The sequence below is a fragment of the Fulmarus glacialis genome, unplaced genomic scaffold, assembly GCF_000690835.1.
Source record: "Fulmarus glacialis isolate BGI_N327 unplaced genomic scaffold, ASM69083v1 scaffold1131, whole genome shotgun sequence".
NCBI lineage: Eukaryota > Metazoa > Chordata > Aves > Procellariiformes > Procellariidae > Fulmarus > Fulmarus glacialis.
In genome coordinates this window covers 38,131-55,969 of record NW_009194587.1, presented here as the reverse complement: position 1 = coordinate 55,969, position 17,839 = coordinate 38,131, and the positions used below count along the sequence as shown (strand labels likewise).

Sequence of the window (17,839 nt, the reverse complement as noted above, 5' to 3'; positions counted from 1 at the left end):
TCTCCTTTCTCCTTTCTAACACTCACCTTTTTTCATCCCTTGCTCTTAAAGTGCTTTTCCAAGCACAAGCAGCATCCTTTGCAAACATAAGCCGCTATAACAGGTTAGTCCTCTAAACCAGCAGCAAAACTATTTGGTGCTGATTTTCAAATAGCTAGACTGCAAAATAATAATCTGGTTCTTTTAAGTGGTTCTGAGCCATTGGACAAATTTCTATTTTGCTTTGTAAAACCAGCGATGGGGGTCAGGCACCTGTCAGTGTGGACATGCTGGTTAAGCAGCAGAAAAACTTTCCTGCATGAGCTTTACCCTGTTTTTGATGGGTTTTTTATACATGATTCAGGCTCTACGAACCGAGGGAAACCGAGTACTTACCAGACTTAGTGAGGGAAAGGAAAATTTTGGGGTAAATAGCAAAGAGTGCCTCAGAGTAACTCCGATTTAGCACTGCTGTTGGATAAGTAAGCGGCACCGCAGGCAGCAGCAGTGGCTGTTAGACGCACGGGCTCGGTACCGCTTGGGATGCGGTGGGGAAGCACCAGCCATGCCCTGAGGGATGCAGACAATAATCTGATCCACTTCAGAATTGAAAGGGTGACTTTTCATCAAACTCGGTGAGTTAAACTTTTCGTGGGACTTTGGGAGTTCTCATCACCAAATGTAAATGGAATGGCACCTAAGAGCGATCTGGTCCCCAACCCTTAAAAGTATTTAAAAGCTGAAATAACGAAGTTGTAAATAACGGCATTCGTTGCTCTCAGTCCTAATTCAGGGTTCGTGCTTTTGACATTGCCTGGTTTACGTGATCTAGTGGTCTCCGCGGAAAGACAGATAAACTTCAACGGCTGTCAGAAGACAAAAATTGACAAGGAGCATCACCTTTCCCGACTGTTTAAATCCTTTAAGGAAGTGTTGGAGCAATTAGAGAGGGAGTCTAATCTTTGCAGAGTGCATTAACACTCTCCGACCTCCCAGACAATAGATCAGACCTCAGACACATAATGCTTCCCCAAGGCTTTTTAACCAGAGCATTTGATCTCGTAGTCACTCTGTATGTGTTACTATAGGTATCAGTGTGTAAGACAGCATTCATTGGGCACTAAAGGACTACTATCTCTGCGAGTATTCATACAACTTTTAAAATAGAAAGCAGGAAAGCCATCACAACGCATGCTGTTACAGAAGTACTACTTCCCAGAAAAAAGAAAAAAAAAAAAAAAAATTTAAACAACCCAGAGTAACTCTGCAAAATGTCTTCACTTTTATTAATCTCATATTTCCTTTCTACCGCCACTGTTTATTTCCCAGCTTTGGAATATAAATCTGTTTTTTTTAAAAAAGCATAGATTAGGTTTTTATTCATGGAAACAGTTATCTGATCATAATTTCAAAATACTTCACTTCTTAACCCCCATGGAGGGACTTGAGGGGAAGGGAATTAGGAAGACAGGTCTAGTTTATTAAGGAAATTGAAATACATCATTGCAAATAATTTTCCCAACTGTGTACACGGAAGTATCTGGGGAAGTTTTCTTAACTGCTAGAACAAGTCATCATCTAATTCCTGATGGGCATGTTTGGTGTTAAAAAAAAAAAGCTAATATCACTGTATCCATTATGCATTTCCCATTTAATATTCTAAACGTTTTAAGAAAATTCGCTTAGTGCTTTTTTTTTTTAATGGAATTAGACTTCCTTGCCATCATGTTTTGACAGAGGCCACGTCTAACAGTTCTCATATGGACAGTACATAACGGGGTTTTAAGACCAGCTAACTGGATTCCCACCCACTGCTGAATAACGGGTGCTGCAGTCTCACTAAGCAGTGGGGTTCTTCCCCCCACGCAATGTATTTGAGGTACAGTGCTAGCTAACAATACTTTATATGAATCTATTAATACTTTGTATCAGCTGCAGGATTTTGTTTTACTTTTCTAGACCCACAAAAAGTGCCTTCTATGAAGTACCTGCATTACAAATAGTTTTTGCTGCTGTTTAAATGGGTATCTCAAATTTGTCAAGCCAAGTGCATCACAAACGACAAAAAGGTCACATATACCTAGTATATTTAAAAACAAACAAGCCTTCAAAGTCAAAGCGTAATGCAGTTATTTCTAATCTGAACAAACAATAGAATACATCTAATGAAAGCTGACAATTGGCTTTGATACAGAGCTGTGCAGCTCCCCTGTTCCATTAAAAGGTGAAAGCTGAAGGAAAGTACAGAAGACAGCGACTTCTCCCAAAAAGCAAGTAGAAGGTTCTGAACCTGAGCTAGTAGAGTAAATAAAGGCTGTTTTAGTGGAGGCTTTTGCTCACATATGACACTTATCTTTCAGTAAACATGCTGACTTTACACGGGTAACGTTAAGGCTAAAATAAATCAGCATATTAGACTAGGACAAAACACTACGTGTTTTACATATTTATTAACACTTCTCAAAATCACAGTACTGCCTTTAAAACAAAAAAACACCTGAAACCAAGCTAAGCTTGACTGCAGTGTGGATGTCACAATTAAGATTAATAGAGTTAATATTCATGAAGTGGTGGGGGAAGTGATCAAAACTCTGTTGATGCTACTGGTACCAGTGTAATCCTTTACTGTGGCAGTAGTCAAATTTATTAATAATTAATAGTACAGATTTTTTTAAAAATCAGATTTCTGGGATTTTGTAGTTATCCCGTTGCTCCAGCTTTATTTTCCAACGAATGCTGAAAAAAATGGAAGGGACATATTCTTATTTAGGGTATTTTTCTTTTTATTGCTATCCTTAAACAACCTGAGAACTTCCTGGTTGCTTAAGGCTAACCTCTAAGTCAAAGCACGTCTTAGTTGCGAGTGAAGAAAAGTAAAACTGAAAGAGAACAGGCTTTTTAAAAAAATATATTTGCTCTCTAGCTTCTATACTAATTCCCTTTTATTTCAGATCTTGTAAAGGATTCAACTCTTTCTTATTTTAAAAAAAAAAAAAAAGGGAAAAAAAAAAAAAGCCCCACAAGAAGTAGAATGCTTTAAAAGAAACCCCTCAAGGTGCATCTGTCTCCATCATAAAACTAAAATGTTGCATTACCTTCAAATAGGAAATTTCTTCCAGTTGTCAAGATTTCTGCAACTGGTGTTAGATTAGCACTGAGAGAACGGGTGAATTAAATTAAAAAGAAAATAGTTCAAGCAAGAGAAAGAAAACCTGCCAGAAAAATCTGAGACAAGCCCGAGTGCCAGAGCTGGCTCATTCGTGAGGGTCCATCGCCACCTACAGGATTTTCCTCCTCTTCAGGAAACCTGCTGCTCCTATTCACACAGGATTTGCCCCAAAATGAGGATGGAGATTTTGAACCGATGTTAAATAACACAGGTTTGCCGAAGTTAATGGAGTTAGAGTGATTTAAACCACCTACAGACATGTCTCTACTTATTCCCTCATTTTAGAAGAATAAAAACTGCCTACATGTTTCAAGGGAATGCGCTGTTCTAAGCTTACGTCTGTGTTAAAAATAAAGGATGTGCCTTTTTAAAAATTAAAAAAAAAAAAAAAAAAAAAAGAAGAAAAAACCACAAAACACTGATAGGTTTTCTCCACCAATGACAAGGGAGGTAATAGTCAACATCTACAATCTTTCTGTAAAACTAAGTGCTTTAAAGCACTTTCTAAGAGGTGCCAGGTCAAAGTAATGTGAATAATGAGACAAAACCAAGCAGATCCTGACTGAAAGAAAATCAATACACCTGGGGTTCTGGCGGAAAAAAAGCACATACTAAGTAAAGGAATTTTTACTTTTAATGACAATTTCACTTCCTAATACATACCCTTTTCATAATAGATACCATGGGTTTCCTACCTTTTTTTCCCCCCCCAGTTTGGGCTGAGCTGTATATACCTTTTTCCATGCAGCTTGCATAGTGCAAATCCATGCCAGACTTTGGGAACTTTACACATAAGCTTCTCAAATTCTGGTATTTCCAATAGCGGTGGGTACGTAGCTTCTCTCTCACGCTCCTGTTTAATGAGTCTCACACAGATGCAGCATTCATTAAACTTAGAATACTAATCTCATCTTTGTTTATGCCATTTCTAATCTATGAAATAAAGTGAACTTTCAGGAAAGGCAACAAGCAAATTGGGAAAAGTGACTGGATCCTGATATGGAATATCGTCTCTTTAGGACCAGATAAGCTAGCAAATGGTTACAAATAAATTCCTCTTGTTTTTCAACCTACCAGTCAATTGATAAGAATTACAAATTACTGCTTTCTCACAAATTCAGAAGATGCTTAAGACATTTAATCTGAAGTTCTTTTAAAGAATCTAAAATTGCAAAAAGAAATACACCACAAGAGAAAAGCCAGCTTTCAGGCAGCGTGCACTTCAGTCTCTCCCACATTTTTTGCAGCAAATTCCTAACATCGGGATGTAGATTTATAAGGTAACAGTAAGAATCATGAGCTAAATTCACCTTTGGCATATGCAACTTTTGCAATTCCATCAAGAGTAAAGGAACCAGTGCTGCCTTCATGGATATTGACTTTGGTTTTTTGTAAAACAGTTAAATAATAGTCAAAGACAAAAAAACCCCATAATTAAATGCTTATCTGTGATTAGTCTCACAGCTAGGAGAACACAACATATCTACTAATGTGTGGTTAGAAAGAGGAGTTCAGCAATGTTAAATATACAAATAAAACCAGCTACAAGCAAGAGTACAATTTTACCCTGCCAGACAAAGCAAAATAAATACAAGAGATCCAAAAATAAATAGAAAATGTACAAAACAGCATAAGATCAACAATAATCTCCTACAAAACTTCAGAACTTCAAAAGACACAAGACATTAGATATTAGGGGGAAAAAAAAAAAATGGGCTTCATAAATCAAAGAGTTAAAGTACGAAACAATATAGCAAACTCCAGCCAGACCACAAAGAGGGTTCGCTCTTCATAAACATCAGATCAGGCAGCTAAAATTATTACCAAAGCTCTCTTGTAACTGTCACCTGTGGTGGGTATAATTACAGGCTACTGCTGCAAGCACGCCCACGTCATATGGCAATAAAAGGACCTACAGCTTGCCAAGACCCGGCAGACAATGGAGAACATACACCACCTGACGAGAGCCCAAAAAGATCAGCCAGGGAGACTAATAAAAATGACAGCTTCGAAACAAATGACAAAGCTTCAACCGCAAAAAAAAAAAAAAAAAAAAAAAGGCAATATCAAATTAGCTGGAAAGGCAAGCGCCGAGCAGAGTTCTCCAACAGGTCACAACTCGAGCAGAAAGCCAGTCAGAACTGTTTGCGGATGCATTTAGTTCGGGTTTTAGCTATAAAGAGCCCTTTTTCAGTAGTTTGGGTTTTTTTTTTTTTTATTAGATAATTTTTTTTGCACATTTGGGTTTGGCTTTGTGGGCTGTCATTAGATAGCCAAACAGATGAAAACTACGTATTTCTAATCCAGTTCTGGAGACAGACAGCTAGATAGATAGACACCTGTATCTTAACGCAGGCACCTTCTAGGGATACATCTATATACTATAACAAAGCTGAATTTCTTTCTCATTGCCTTAATTTTGCTGACCAGCTGTACGGAGGCTTATCCTCCAGCAGATCTGGACTTTCACCTGAATACTTTGACTATGAAGTTTAACACACACAACCAAGGTATTAAAAGGTTTTATCATCAGGTAAAAACAACGTAATGCAATGAAAGAGTGAGAGGCAGGGGTTTGGGTCTCTCTCATTGCCACGTGCGAGGGAATCGTACCTATGTGATCTGACCAGCTGTACGGAGGCTTATCCTCCAGCAGATCTGGACTTTCACCTGAATACTTTGACTATGAAGTTTAACACACACAACCAAGGTATTAAAAGGTTTTATCATCAGGTAAAAACAACGTAATGCAATGAAAGAGTGAGAGGCAGGGGTTTGGGTCTCTCTCATTGCCACGTGCGAGGGAATCGTACCTATGTGATGCATGCAAGTTTTGAGTGCACGACACAGAAAGCACTACTGTTGCTCAAAAATATGAGCACAGCACAGACTTAATTTAAGAGGAAGCTCCTCAACCCCAAAAGCAAGGGACTCTCTATACAGGGTAAGTGCCTTGTTAAACAGGCCCATAGGAAATGAATATTACTCCTCAGATGCAAAATATGGGTTTGTTTTTATTTTTATTTTGGAACATTTCACTGGTAAAAAGCAAATCCCCAAAAGCCCTGAGCTGGAAACATAAGAACATATATCCTCTTTAAAGTTAAAAAGGATATTTGTACTTGTCTCTGCTCAGCTCCGTCTCACCCCGACTCCAAAGCGTCAAACTTTGCTTTTTAAATCTTGTTTATCGTGTTGTCAAGCGTCTAAGTGGTTATTTCCCTATTAACTCTGTCCTTGTTTGTTCTTGCATTTTTGAAAGAGCTGGAAATAACATGTGTTTACTTTGCTGTGTGTCTCTCAGCATCATCAATATCACTGTTGCTATTCCAGGAATTTTAACTGCTGCAGCAAAGCAAAGCCTGGGATCTCAAACTTAAATTGTACTCCCCTCAACCACAGAAGAAGAATAATACTGGAAATGTAAAAATTGCTGGGAGAAGGGTAAAACCATCTCCTTTAATTGTCTGGAGAAGCCTTTTTCTCAGCTCAGCAGTTACTCACATGTGTCAGGTAACGTGCTCCTAACGGCTTTGCATGCACAAATGGTGAATTTTCACAGGCGCTGCCATGAGCAGCGTGGAGGAAGCGGGATGTAAACGTTTCCTCCGTCATTAGGAAAATGCTTTTACTGGGATATAATAGCTCACAATAAAAACATACCTCTGATCCCGCCTTTTCACTGGAGTTCAAGACAATAATTTTAGAGACGTGCCTTTGCCAGGGATTTACAGAGGGAAAGAAGGGAGGAAATATTAGGGGCTCTGACGAATTACTTACTAGTTCAAATTCCTGAAACCCTGCCTTTCCCTGCTCCTCCAGCACTAGCTCTAGCCTTAAATATGAACAAATTTTTTTACCAGAGTGTTATTTTACAGCTCCTCTATGTAAATAGGAACTGCATTTGTCCCTTTGCCGACTGCTTCTTTAAAACTGTAGCAAAACACAAGCTGCAAATGGGCTGAGAAAAGCCCTTAGCAAAAGCTCCACAGTAAAGCGGAAGTAAAGACCATCTCTTTTGCATTAATACTTTTTTCTTTTTTCTAAGCTTTTTCTTTTTCCAAGTTCCCTATTCAGCGTTTGAAGAATACTCATTCTTCTCTCTTTAGGATTACATCTATTCATTTTATTTAGCTTTTTAATGTGGAGACATTTTAATCTACCATTACTTTAATGCTGTTCCCAAATAGTTTGGGAACAATGATTTATGCTTCGTCTTCAGCTATGAGGATGAAAAAAAAAAAAGGGAGAAAAAAAGACTATACCCTTCTCATCAGTTACACATGCAGTTATGGCGGGGTGGTCTGAACGGCTTGTTCAAAATCAGCGGACAACTCATGGGGAAAACAAGAAAGATCTTAGGGAAGCTCATGTGAGAGCACATCTTCCTTCCCCACTCTATAGAAAAGTGAATTATTACCATCTACTGGTAAATGATGAGCAAAGTCTCAATGAAAACTACCCTCTATCCTCTGCTTGGTATCCAGAAGTCCAAGAGATGCTTGGTGACTCAGTCTCTATCCTAAGTTGTTTGGATTTCATAGCCGTTACTGGTCTCCCTTCTCCATAGATTCCTCATGTTCCCTGTTAATCGTTTGTCCCAAGAATTTCCCTTTATTGATCTATAACTCCCCTCCCATCAAGGGGGGGGAAGGGGGGGAAATCACTGTGTTGCAAAACAATGCACAAGTTAAACTGGATGTTTTACCCGTATATTGTTGTCATGTCCAGGGTTGAATTATGCTTAGAACAAACAGGACTGGAACATTTTGTGTTTTGCTTGGGAAAGTCTAACCGTAACGTGCAGGAGACACTTGTCCACATGCAGAATGAGAGATTTACCCCAAGTAAACTCCAGAGGGCTTAGATTTTGAGTTAACAAACATCCTTCCTGAGAGAAAAGAACATTTCCCTTTTACTGATAGGCAATTAGCAATTTTAGAGGACACTGTCAACAAGCTAATGGCCTTTTGCCTGTAGGTCATCAGTATAAATATAGCCCAGCTCAACAGGGATTAGAAATTGTTCATGTCTAATAAGATGGTTGGTGTCTCCTCTATGAGATAACTTTAACTGGGCTCAGATCCAGCTCCCATATCGCAAGCTTAAGTGGCAGCATGTTAAATGGCACACTCAGCAGAGATGCCCAGAAGTTCATGGGCTGCAGAGTCTAACTTATCTCACTGCTGCTATCCCAGATTAGGACAGTAATGCACATAGGCGCAACCTCCCCCAGCTTGCCCTGTGACTCCTCAGGCTTCCAGTTCCCACAGCCCAAGAGGCCAGCGCCAAAAAACAGGGCATCCTCCAGCTCTCTCTGGATTTAAAAAGCTTTGGAGATCTTAATGGAGAAGGGTGCCAAAATCTCACCTCTGCAGCAAGGAGCTCAAAATCTTAAGTTTGGGTTTCCTCCTGCATCCACAACCCCCACCTGCCCAACCCCAGGGCTTCCCTACTCTTCCATCAGCTGGCTTTTTGGGAAGCCCAAACTCCTCCAAAATGATCCCACGGCTGTCATTTTCCCAGCTGCCCACCATTAAATACCTGCAGGCAGTTTGACCAGAAACTCCACATCTCCAACACATTACGTTGCATCACCACACATTCCTTCCTTTCCTCCCGGTACTAACCCCATCATAAAATAATTATCAGACACACTGCAATATCACTGCAAAATAAATAAATACTACCTGTGCATGCTGCATTCCTTGTCTGGCTGACCCAGGCTGCCAGCTAGGGCTGAGCCTGAAAAATAGCTCCCACCTGTACCCAGCCTGGCAGCAGCCTTGATTAGCAAGAAGCCTAAACCTGATATAGTGGGACATGCTGCCAGTAAAAATGAAGTATGCTGGCATGGGTGAGTGTGCAGGGACCCTGAAGCAAATCAGCAGCGAGCACTGCCAGTCACACCAGAGGTGCTACGGTGGCTGGTTTCCCATCGTTTGCCTGATCCTGTCAACGTCTCTTGCAACTATCATGCAAACTTTAAAAAAAAAAAATATGATAGTAAAAATTCCAGTCAATATATCCTTTTAATTTGCACCAGATTATAGTTTTTTTTAATGCAATTACTGTAATTTCATTAAATGACATAATTACCATTAATGCAGAGAAAACTGTCAATAGAAGGTGTAATTACGTTGTATAAAATCACAAGCACAATGTGCAATGATGCATAATTCCTCCTGAAAATCATTCTGTGACTAAAATTAACTTTTAAAATATTTTTAAAATACATATTGTACAGTAAGAATGATTCAGTTGTTATGGACTTAATTTCCACAACCAGGGAAGAAGGGGGAGGAGAGCAGGCAGGGAGCGTTTGCATGTGGAAGGAAGGACCAGGAATTTGGTTTAAAAGTGCATCAGAAAGATAAGAACACAAGTTTTCATATGCACGAGTGGGAAAAACAAACAGCTTATAACCACAGAAATATACAACATGACTGGGGAGCAGATATTCCCCTAGGCACATTTCACCACGCAGCTCCAGCTTTTTGAACACCAGTAACGCAGCGTGGAAGTGATGCCTCAATGGAGAAAGGTGTGACAAGAGGAAGGAGTGATGAGGACCAGGCTAAAAAACCTACAACATTCACCCTGGAAATTGGGAGCAAATTGTCCAAGGTAGGATATGGAGAGTGTCAGGCACACGAGCAGAACCGTACAGGGATGCACTAGACTACGTCTCTGGGTATCTTCAAAGCAAAGACCTTTTTGAGAGGCATGTTTCAGTCAAAACGCAACATATCACAGAGATGACTATATCAAAATTAAAGAAACAGAGTAGAATGCCTGAAAAGCTTTTTGATCTTAAAAATCTACAAATCCCCCCAAATCCTGAATTGATGGAGGAGAACAGACGGACAAAGTCTTTTAAGATCTCTCCTGGTATATGAACACTATTAACTTTACAGGCAACGTTTTCCACATGTGGGAATATTCCTGATATTCCCAGGCAGGCACAAACACGTGTGTCCGTTTTTCACACCAGACCAACAATGAAATGTACACTATAAAGAACCCAGGAAACCCACGTGTGACTCTTTCCTCTGACCCAGGATGTTTTTTCTAGAATTTGTGCAACACAATTTGCACCAAACCCTTTGTGCACAGGGCAAATATCACCAAAAGTGAAATTTTGCTTTTCACCTCACACCTCCCTTTCAACTCTCTTTCCAAAGCCTCTAAACCTGAAAAATTTCTGATTTTACTTGTGCCTGAGCAGGCCCCATCAGCGTCCTCTGTGCCTATACAATTAAGTCAGATTAAAATCGCAGAATGCTGATGAAAAATATGATTTCATTTTTATAGCACAAAAAAGTTAATCTACTCACATGTTCTTGGATCGTCTCCTCTCACCATTACAAACTAATAAAGAAATTTAGCTTGGGATGATGTATCTTATAAATGCGAAAACATGGTGATAGCATTTTTCTCATTCATTTGTGTCCTGCCTGCGCTGTCCTCTGTTTCCTCCCTCTTTATCTGTCCCTCTTTTGCTCTTGCGCACCCAGAGGTAGCAGCTAATGTCCTTGTCACACACGCGAGCTGTCAGCACTAATGGGGAGGGAGGTGCACTGTAATGAAGACTAAAACAGGAAGGTGCAAGATACCGCGTCCTCGCCTATTGCCATGCCCTGATGATCTCACAAATATTTCCTTCTGTCTGGCAGCGGTTTTGTCTGATTGCTTAAGAAAACAAGGTTTACATGATTATACTGTCTGCTTGTCTTCCTCCTCCTCCCTCGCTTTATTTAGAAAACAAGGTTTACATGATTATACTGTCCGCTTGTCTTCCTCCTCCTCCCTCCCTTTATTCCCCCTTGGAGGAAGGGGCATGGGCTACCTGTAGAGGGAAACCAAGGGCGACACGAGAGGTGAGGGGGTCCTAAGGACCACCCAATCTCTGGGATTATCACAATGAAGATATGTGGAATATGTAGAATATGGTCACAAGGGTTATAGCCAGTAGCCCAAGGGACAACATCTAAGAAAAAAAAAAGGTATTTTACAGTTTGAGGGCCTGGCTGGCGCTTAAGCTACCAACCATGGTTTCACGAACCCAGCTGAAAAATGGGTGAGAAGCTTTGTGCATCTTCCTCGCCTCTGGTGTTCAGTATCAGCCACAAGTGGGTCATCAGTAAGGACAAATATGGTACAGGCTAAGCTGATACAAAGCCAGGTACTAAAGGTATAGAGATGTTGCTTGCTGGGGAATGATGAGTTTAAAAATGCGATATTTGGTGCACCTTTTATTTAACCTGTTAAGAGTGGATTTTACATACAGATGGGGGCAGGGAGGGATGCTGCCGCTACCACGCTGTGCGCGTATTTTCAATGCTACGAACACACACGCTGGAAATAGTGAGAGAGATACATAATTAGCATTTCATTTTAAGTGCCAGAGCTGAATTATTTCCACATGGAAAAAAACAGATAGGCTTAAATTTTGGTTTGTAAAAGAAACCTGCGGTAATGATTCTTAGAGTCATGTATTTTTATTCCCTCCCCATTATCCACTTTCTTTCAGGAAACCAGGAGTATTATGGTATCCAGTAAAGATGTTAATAGTCTAACTTGTAACCTGCTCATCCTCCTTTTCACTAGGAATCAGTTCCTTTTTCTGTAGACTCACTTTTCCACCTTATTTTTCTGCCTCTCCATCACTTCAAAACTGTTCCAAGTCTAGAAAACTGAACTTCACAGCTGTAAGTTCACAAGTATTTTGGTGCAAAATCTCTTAAGAGCAAATCTCTTAAATACGTATTTAGATTCTTGCTGTATGGTGATTGCAGGACATCAGCTCTAGGATTTGACATATGTCCCTCCCTTTCCAGCCCCAGTGGGCATGACCATCCGATTCCCTCGTGCACAACCATAGAGCTCCCTTGCACAGCAAGGTACTAGCCACTCTGCTCTCCACCAGCTCTTGAACCATTAACTTTAGATAGGATCTAAATAAGCTTCGAGCAACAGGAAGAAAAAAAAAACAGAGAAAAGACCCTCTCATCCTACCTACTCTTATGTGCCAGTCATCCCTCTAACCTGCAGGGTGAAAGACAGCTCCTCCGTCTTTGCTCTGAGCTTCTTTCAATCAGGGAAGGTCCACTTTACTCATCTGTAGCAAACACACTGTGTTTTCCTCAAAAGAACCTTTAAGAGACTTATAATTCACAGACAGTAAAAGGGGGAGAAATCTTGGAGATGTGGCTGTTATTTTGCTTAATAAACACTCAACTCAAAAACTTTCTTTCTGCATGCTGGACCACCACAAAACGATTTTGCAACCTTTAATGACATGCCAAACATTTCAAGCATGAAGAAAATGTCACACCGCAGAATAAAAAGCAGGCAAAACCTTTTTGTGCTTGAGTGGATTATGAGAAAACTGCAAATGGGGTGTTTACTACCAAAAGGAAAAAGGAGAGAGCTGAAAAGTGGGACAGGCAGGTGGAGAACTTGGCTTTTTGTTTGCAGAGCGCAGCAGAACTCACTGACCAGCCTTTTTCTTTTCTCTCTTTTTTTTTCTTTTTTTTTTTTTTTTAAAGCAAGGTATTATTACCGTCAAGAGAATAGATTTGCCACAGGCGATGTCAGCAGAGCTGCTTGCGTGCCACAGGCACACGGGCATAGCAGGCATCGATAACCTGCAGCAAAGTGCCGCCTCATTGCAATGGAAGATGGAAGGGACGAGACCCATCAGCTCACGGCATCACCCAAATCAAAGGCATCCCCCTGCATCACCCTCTTGGCCACCACCTCCCTGCTTTCCTACCACCCACTTGCCATGTTTTAATAAAAAAAAAAAAAAAAAAAGAAAAAAAAAAATCCAGAGTCATCACACAGTCATAGCCTTTACAGGGTGGCATCACCCACCGCGGACACGGGCATCCTCAGCGCTCGGTGCAGGCTGGTGAACACCTCCGCACCGAGCAAAGAAAGGCTGTTCCCGAAGGTCTCATTTCCATGCCCATCAGGCCCAGCGTGGCCCAAGCTGCCTTGAAACCTGCAGCCCTGCAGCCATGTAGCTACAAAATACCAATAACAGCAAGCGATAAAGGGCTTTACGCCGGCGGAGAGGAACGAACGGTAACACTCAAGATCTTATATCATTTAGCCTCATGCAATAAAAGAAGAAATCCACTTACCACAAATGCTATCACGCTCTTTACCGTGGACTCCCAGAGAAAGCAGCTCCGAAGGAATTGTATTGTATTCCATATTGCCATGGTGATTTTTTTCACGCGATCAACATTTCTTGATAAGATCTGATAAATATTGAGTGGGAGGAGGGGAGGAGAAGAGGAGTTTAATCAAACACTCTAATATCCTACTATTGCTTCAGAAACAGGGATAATTTAAGCTACAAAAGCATGTCAGGGCACATATTACAAATAAAGCCTCTATTCCAGAGACACACTCCACTCCTGTCTACTTTCTAATTATACCCAAACCTTCCAGATTTTCCCCATCCCTTAGGAAAAAAGAAAAAGAAAAAAAAAAAGCACATCTTGATGTCAAAACTAAATAAAACAGTAACACAAACCTACCTTCATTCCCCTTCAATTCTCAAAATATAGCAATGTCTCAGGAAAAGGGCCAGAGAGAATGTAATCAAAACACTGAACCTCTTCTCTACACGTTTTAGATTAGTCCGTAGAAATAAATAGGGAATTTCAGTCTTATTATAGGGCACCTTTATTTAAAAAAGGATAATGGCCATTGTTCTAAAATCCTATGGACTTTTAAAATAACTGATTTAGATGTGGTTTCTTCCTTCCCAAGGAACGGAATAAGGCTCTCGTTGAGCTTTAGGTGCTGCAAACCATGCAACATCCACAGCTATAATTTTCCCCACTCTGAAGCACGAAGCAGAACTACTGATGCAAACTAGATCAGAAAGCAATTTCATGTTAACACAAACAAACCTTTTAATATATACAGAAATACACAGAATTTACATGTGTTCGGCATTTTATGCGTAAAGAGGTTTTGTTCTTACAACTGTGCTACAGCAACTCAAATCTTTCCAAAACAAATGCGAGAGCTTAGCCCAGAGACTAGCTTCACCTTTTTAGAAAATTTGCGGTTCTCCTCAGTGAAGCGCTTTTCTCGGGGCCTGAACGTTCTAATACTTGCTTTTACCTAAGGAAAAAAAAAAAAAATTAAAAAAAGATGTCAAGATGTCACGTAGTTTTAAGTGCATTATTTCAGCTTTGTATCACCAGTGTTGATTAGGAATTTCAGGATCTTTCACTCTTTTCAGCCTTTACACGACTTAGGAGGAGCTGCTAGGAAAAAAGTGGATGAATTAAATCGGGCAAGGCTGGACTCACTTCAGCAAGAGCAGAGCTGCGGTGCAGCCCACGATGGCCTTAATAAATAGGATTTAACTCGGTAAAAGGCTGTAGGGCATAAACAATTGAGACTGACTCAGCCACCTAAAAACTAAGTGCACCATGTCCATGCCTCATTAATTTTCCTGTCAACACCCTGGGAAGAGAACATTGTGGGTCAGCTTTTTGGGGAAGAAGTAGGTGTTAAAAGTAATGTATAATAATCCAAACATTAAGCCTTTTTTTGGTGGTTGCAAACGAAGCCTTGGCGTGCAGTAATCAGCCCCTCCTTCCTAAGGCGCTTGTGGTCACTGTCAGTCCAAAAACGCCCCTGCGTTGTCCCATCCACCCGGAGGGGCCACCACAGAGCTCTGATGTCCCAACGCTTCTCCACCCAAGGGGTGAAACACCCCTCTACCACCAGACGCAATCAGGTCGGGACTTTTCCTGCTTGGCTCCTGGTTATTAAAGCATCATCCCCCACCCTCGTCCTTGCAGATTCAGACGTTTCTTACACCAGCGATAAGCAAAGAGGAAAATATTTCAACTTACAGGATTAAATAGGACATCCAGCTCCAAGTAAATTACTCCTTTTGAAGCACGTTCCAAGTCTTTATTCTTCAGCGTGTAACAACTTTGTTTACCGTTTCTAATCTATAGTTGGGGGGGGGTGGGTGGAGAAAAAGCATCAATATTTTCCCGGCTGTAATTCACAATATAATTTAAAGACACTACAAACAAATAGATAAATAAATCGCAAGCACAGAAAACCCCCTCCCCAAACCCTGATAACATACTTGGAGCCTGAAATACAAAATGACCGTTGGATTAGAGACCTATAAAATTGCAGATTAAATCTCTTATGGTTCAACTTTAATTTACAGACCTTGTACTTTATAGTAGAGCAGCGCACGCAATAACCAGTCTGAAAATTCTGCCCTGGAAGCCAGTGAGTTGATGGGAAGTAATCAGCCTCCGTTATTACAGGTTTAAAATGGGATTTTCCTTCCAAAGTTCAGGAAAAGAGCCACAAACAACAACTTACCTACCTATTACACACTCCAGTACACGAACCCGCTTCTTAACGCTTAGTTTATTGCAAGGTTGTCAAATTATCATCCAGGAAACAAATCCAAAGAAATTAATCAGCTTAAGTGGAGCGAATGCTAATGTAACAAATGTTCCAAATTAACTAATTCGTGTAAAAGACTTCTCCCCCTGCCCCACCTCTGAATTTCAATACCATTTCTATGCTCTAATCTGCCGGTTGGCCCTATCGCATTAAACATCTATTAAAAAAAAAAAAAATAACAACCAACAAAAAAACCTCCCTCACCATTTTGTAAACTATTTGGCTCAAATCAAAAGCATTCTCTCTTCAAAAAGTGATGGCAGAAATGTATTTATTATACACAGTAGGATATGTATTGATTAAACATTTGGCTTTTTAGGAAGCAGACCAGTTAATTCTAAACAGCAGTAACATAAAAAACTGCAGCTTACCAAAAAGCTACATTCAGGGACTGTAACGATCAAAGATTAAAGATAACGGAGGAAATTTGGGGGCATGAAATTGCAACCATATTTAAAAAGGCTATTGCTGCTCTGGCATTTAGAAGAGGCGCTCATATAAACCATAGCAGAAATGAGTAAGGGGGAAAAAAAAAAAAAAAAGGGCATAATGGGAACCAAGTGATTTCACAAGACAAGGGAAGGGTCACTTCCCTTCCCAATGTTGCTCCACCCTTTCTGCACCAAATAGCTCATCAAAGGGTAGATGGGTTTTTTCTGGCTAACGGTTGAGAGGGAAGAGGGCTCTCATAAGGACCAACTTTGCAGCCTCTGTAGTGTCCAACCAGGAACTCCAGCTTTTACTATGTTCTCATCCAAAGCTTTGCTTAACAGGATGCTGAGAGTTATGCAGACATATGTGGAATTTATTTAATAAAAATAAATAATAACAATAACAGGCACTGCACTAAAACTGATCACAAAGCACCTCTGCCTTCACCGCAAGAGAGTACACGTAGGGCTGGAGTTGGTGGCGAAGGATGCTGCCGCTACCAAGAAAGGGGCAGGCAGAAAACTAATTTGCAGACCAGCAGGCTCAGATTATCTGCAGGCCCAAAACAGAAGAGCTGCTGAAGTGACTAGCCCCTCTTCTAGGGCCAAATGGACTGGCATCAGAAGGTCCTCAGGCCAACTGCCACGTACAATATTGTCGGCCCATAACAAAGGATTCTGCTGTTTCAACAGTTTGTTTTTCCTGCCCTCGAGCAAGGGCAAAAAATAATTTTAAAAGCTACTGAATGAAAACAAAACCAAATTTATTTGGAAATTAAAGATTTTGTTCAATTTCCCAAATTAACTGAAAAATGGATTTACTGATGGTAGAGATACAGGGCCAGAAGGACTTGGTTTGCGGTTGTTATCTCTTTGGTCCAAGGGGATGCCACCAGCAGCAGGTTTAGACTGAGCTTTGATTCAAGGACTCTCTTGCAACAGGATAGAAGGTATGTTGTTCCCAGTGTGTCTGCAGAGATGTAGGTGTCCAATACACATCACAATATCATAATTCTGGATTCTCCATAGTTATTAATTTCCGGGCTGAATTTCCGTGTGTTTCAGTTACACATTTCTCATAACATTTCATCCTATTACCCTAGGAGCAACAACTAGTGGGAAGTTCTCTTTACATTCCTTAGGATATACTTCTTTCTTACATCTTTCAGGAGCATAATCAACACAGAAAAAAAAAGTCGCATGCTGCTAAATTAATAGAAAAAGGAAAAGAAATGTCACTACTGAGAAGGTCCAAGTCCGATATCATGGTATTCTGCATACAAAAAATGCTTCTGACTTTGGGGAAAAGACTCTTCAGTTTAAGAGCTGGAGCTGAATCAAACATTTGGGTGTGTCTGCAGGTGTGTTCACACAGTACGTTTCAAATCAGCAACAAATAACTTCCACTTCTGTCTTTGGAAATAGAGGTTGTTTGTCGCTCGGGAAACTTTTTAAAATGGTGTAATTATTGTTGTTGCTGCTGTTTTAAAATTGAACAGGGCAAAAAGTAATGCAGTGCAAATACAGTTTTACAGTCAGCTTCATTTAGCATCTTTAATTCTAAGTGTTTGACTTGTCTGGTAGAAGATTATAACTCAGCCTAAGACTAAACATTCATACAGGTATCCTAGCATTTGACCTTCTTCAGCGGAAAAAAAAGCACAAGAGAGAAGAACAACTGGCTATGAAATGGCATTTCTCCATTGCATTTTCATTTGGATAAAAAGAAAAAAACCTGCAAAAAAATCGAAGAAAAAAACCATCTCTTACAGTTTTGGCAACATGCTAA

At 40.3% G+C, this 17,839-nt stretch overlaps 1 protein-coding gene across 1 annotated transcript in view; it reads right to left on the bottom strand.

Moving 5' to 3' along the window:
* Nucleotides 1-17,839, bottom strand: part of MCTP2 (multiple C2 domains, transmembrane 2) — a gene marked incomplete at its 5' end in the record, with an annotated part of 84,756 nt that overhangs the window by 31,306 nt on the left and 35,611 nt on the right. The window contains 3 exons of the mRNA XM_009587808.1: nucleotides 13,300-13,419; nucleotides 14,222-14,296; nucleotides 15,040-15,141. Coding sequence (XP_009586103.1) covers nucleotides 13,300-13,419; nucleotides 14,222-14,296; nucleotides 15,040-15,141 — 297 coding nt within the window. The remainder of the gene's footprint in view (nucleotides 1-13,299; nucleotides 13,420-14,221; nucleotides 14,297-15,039; nucleotides 15,142-17,839) is intronic.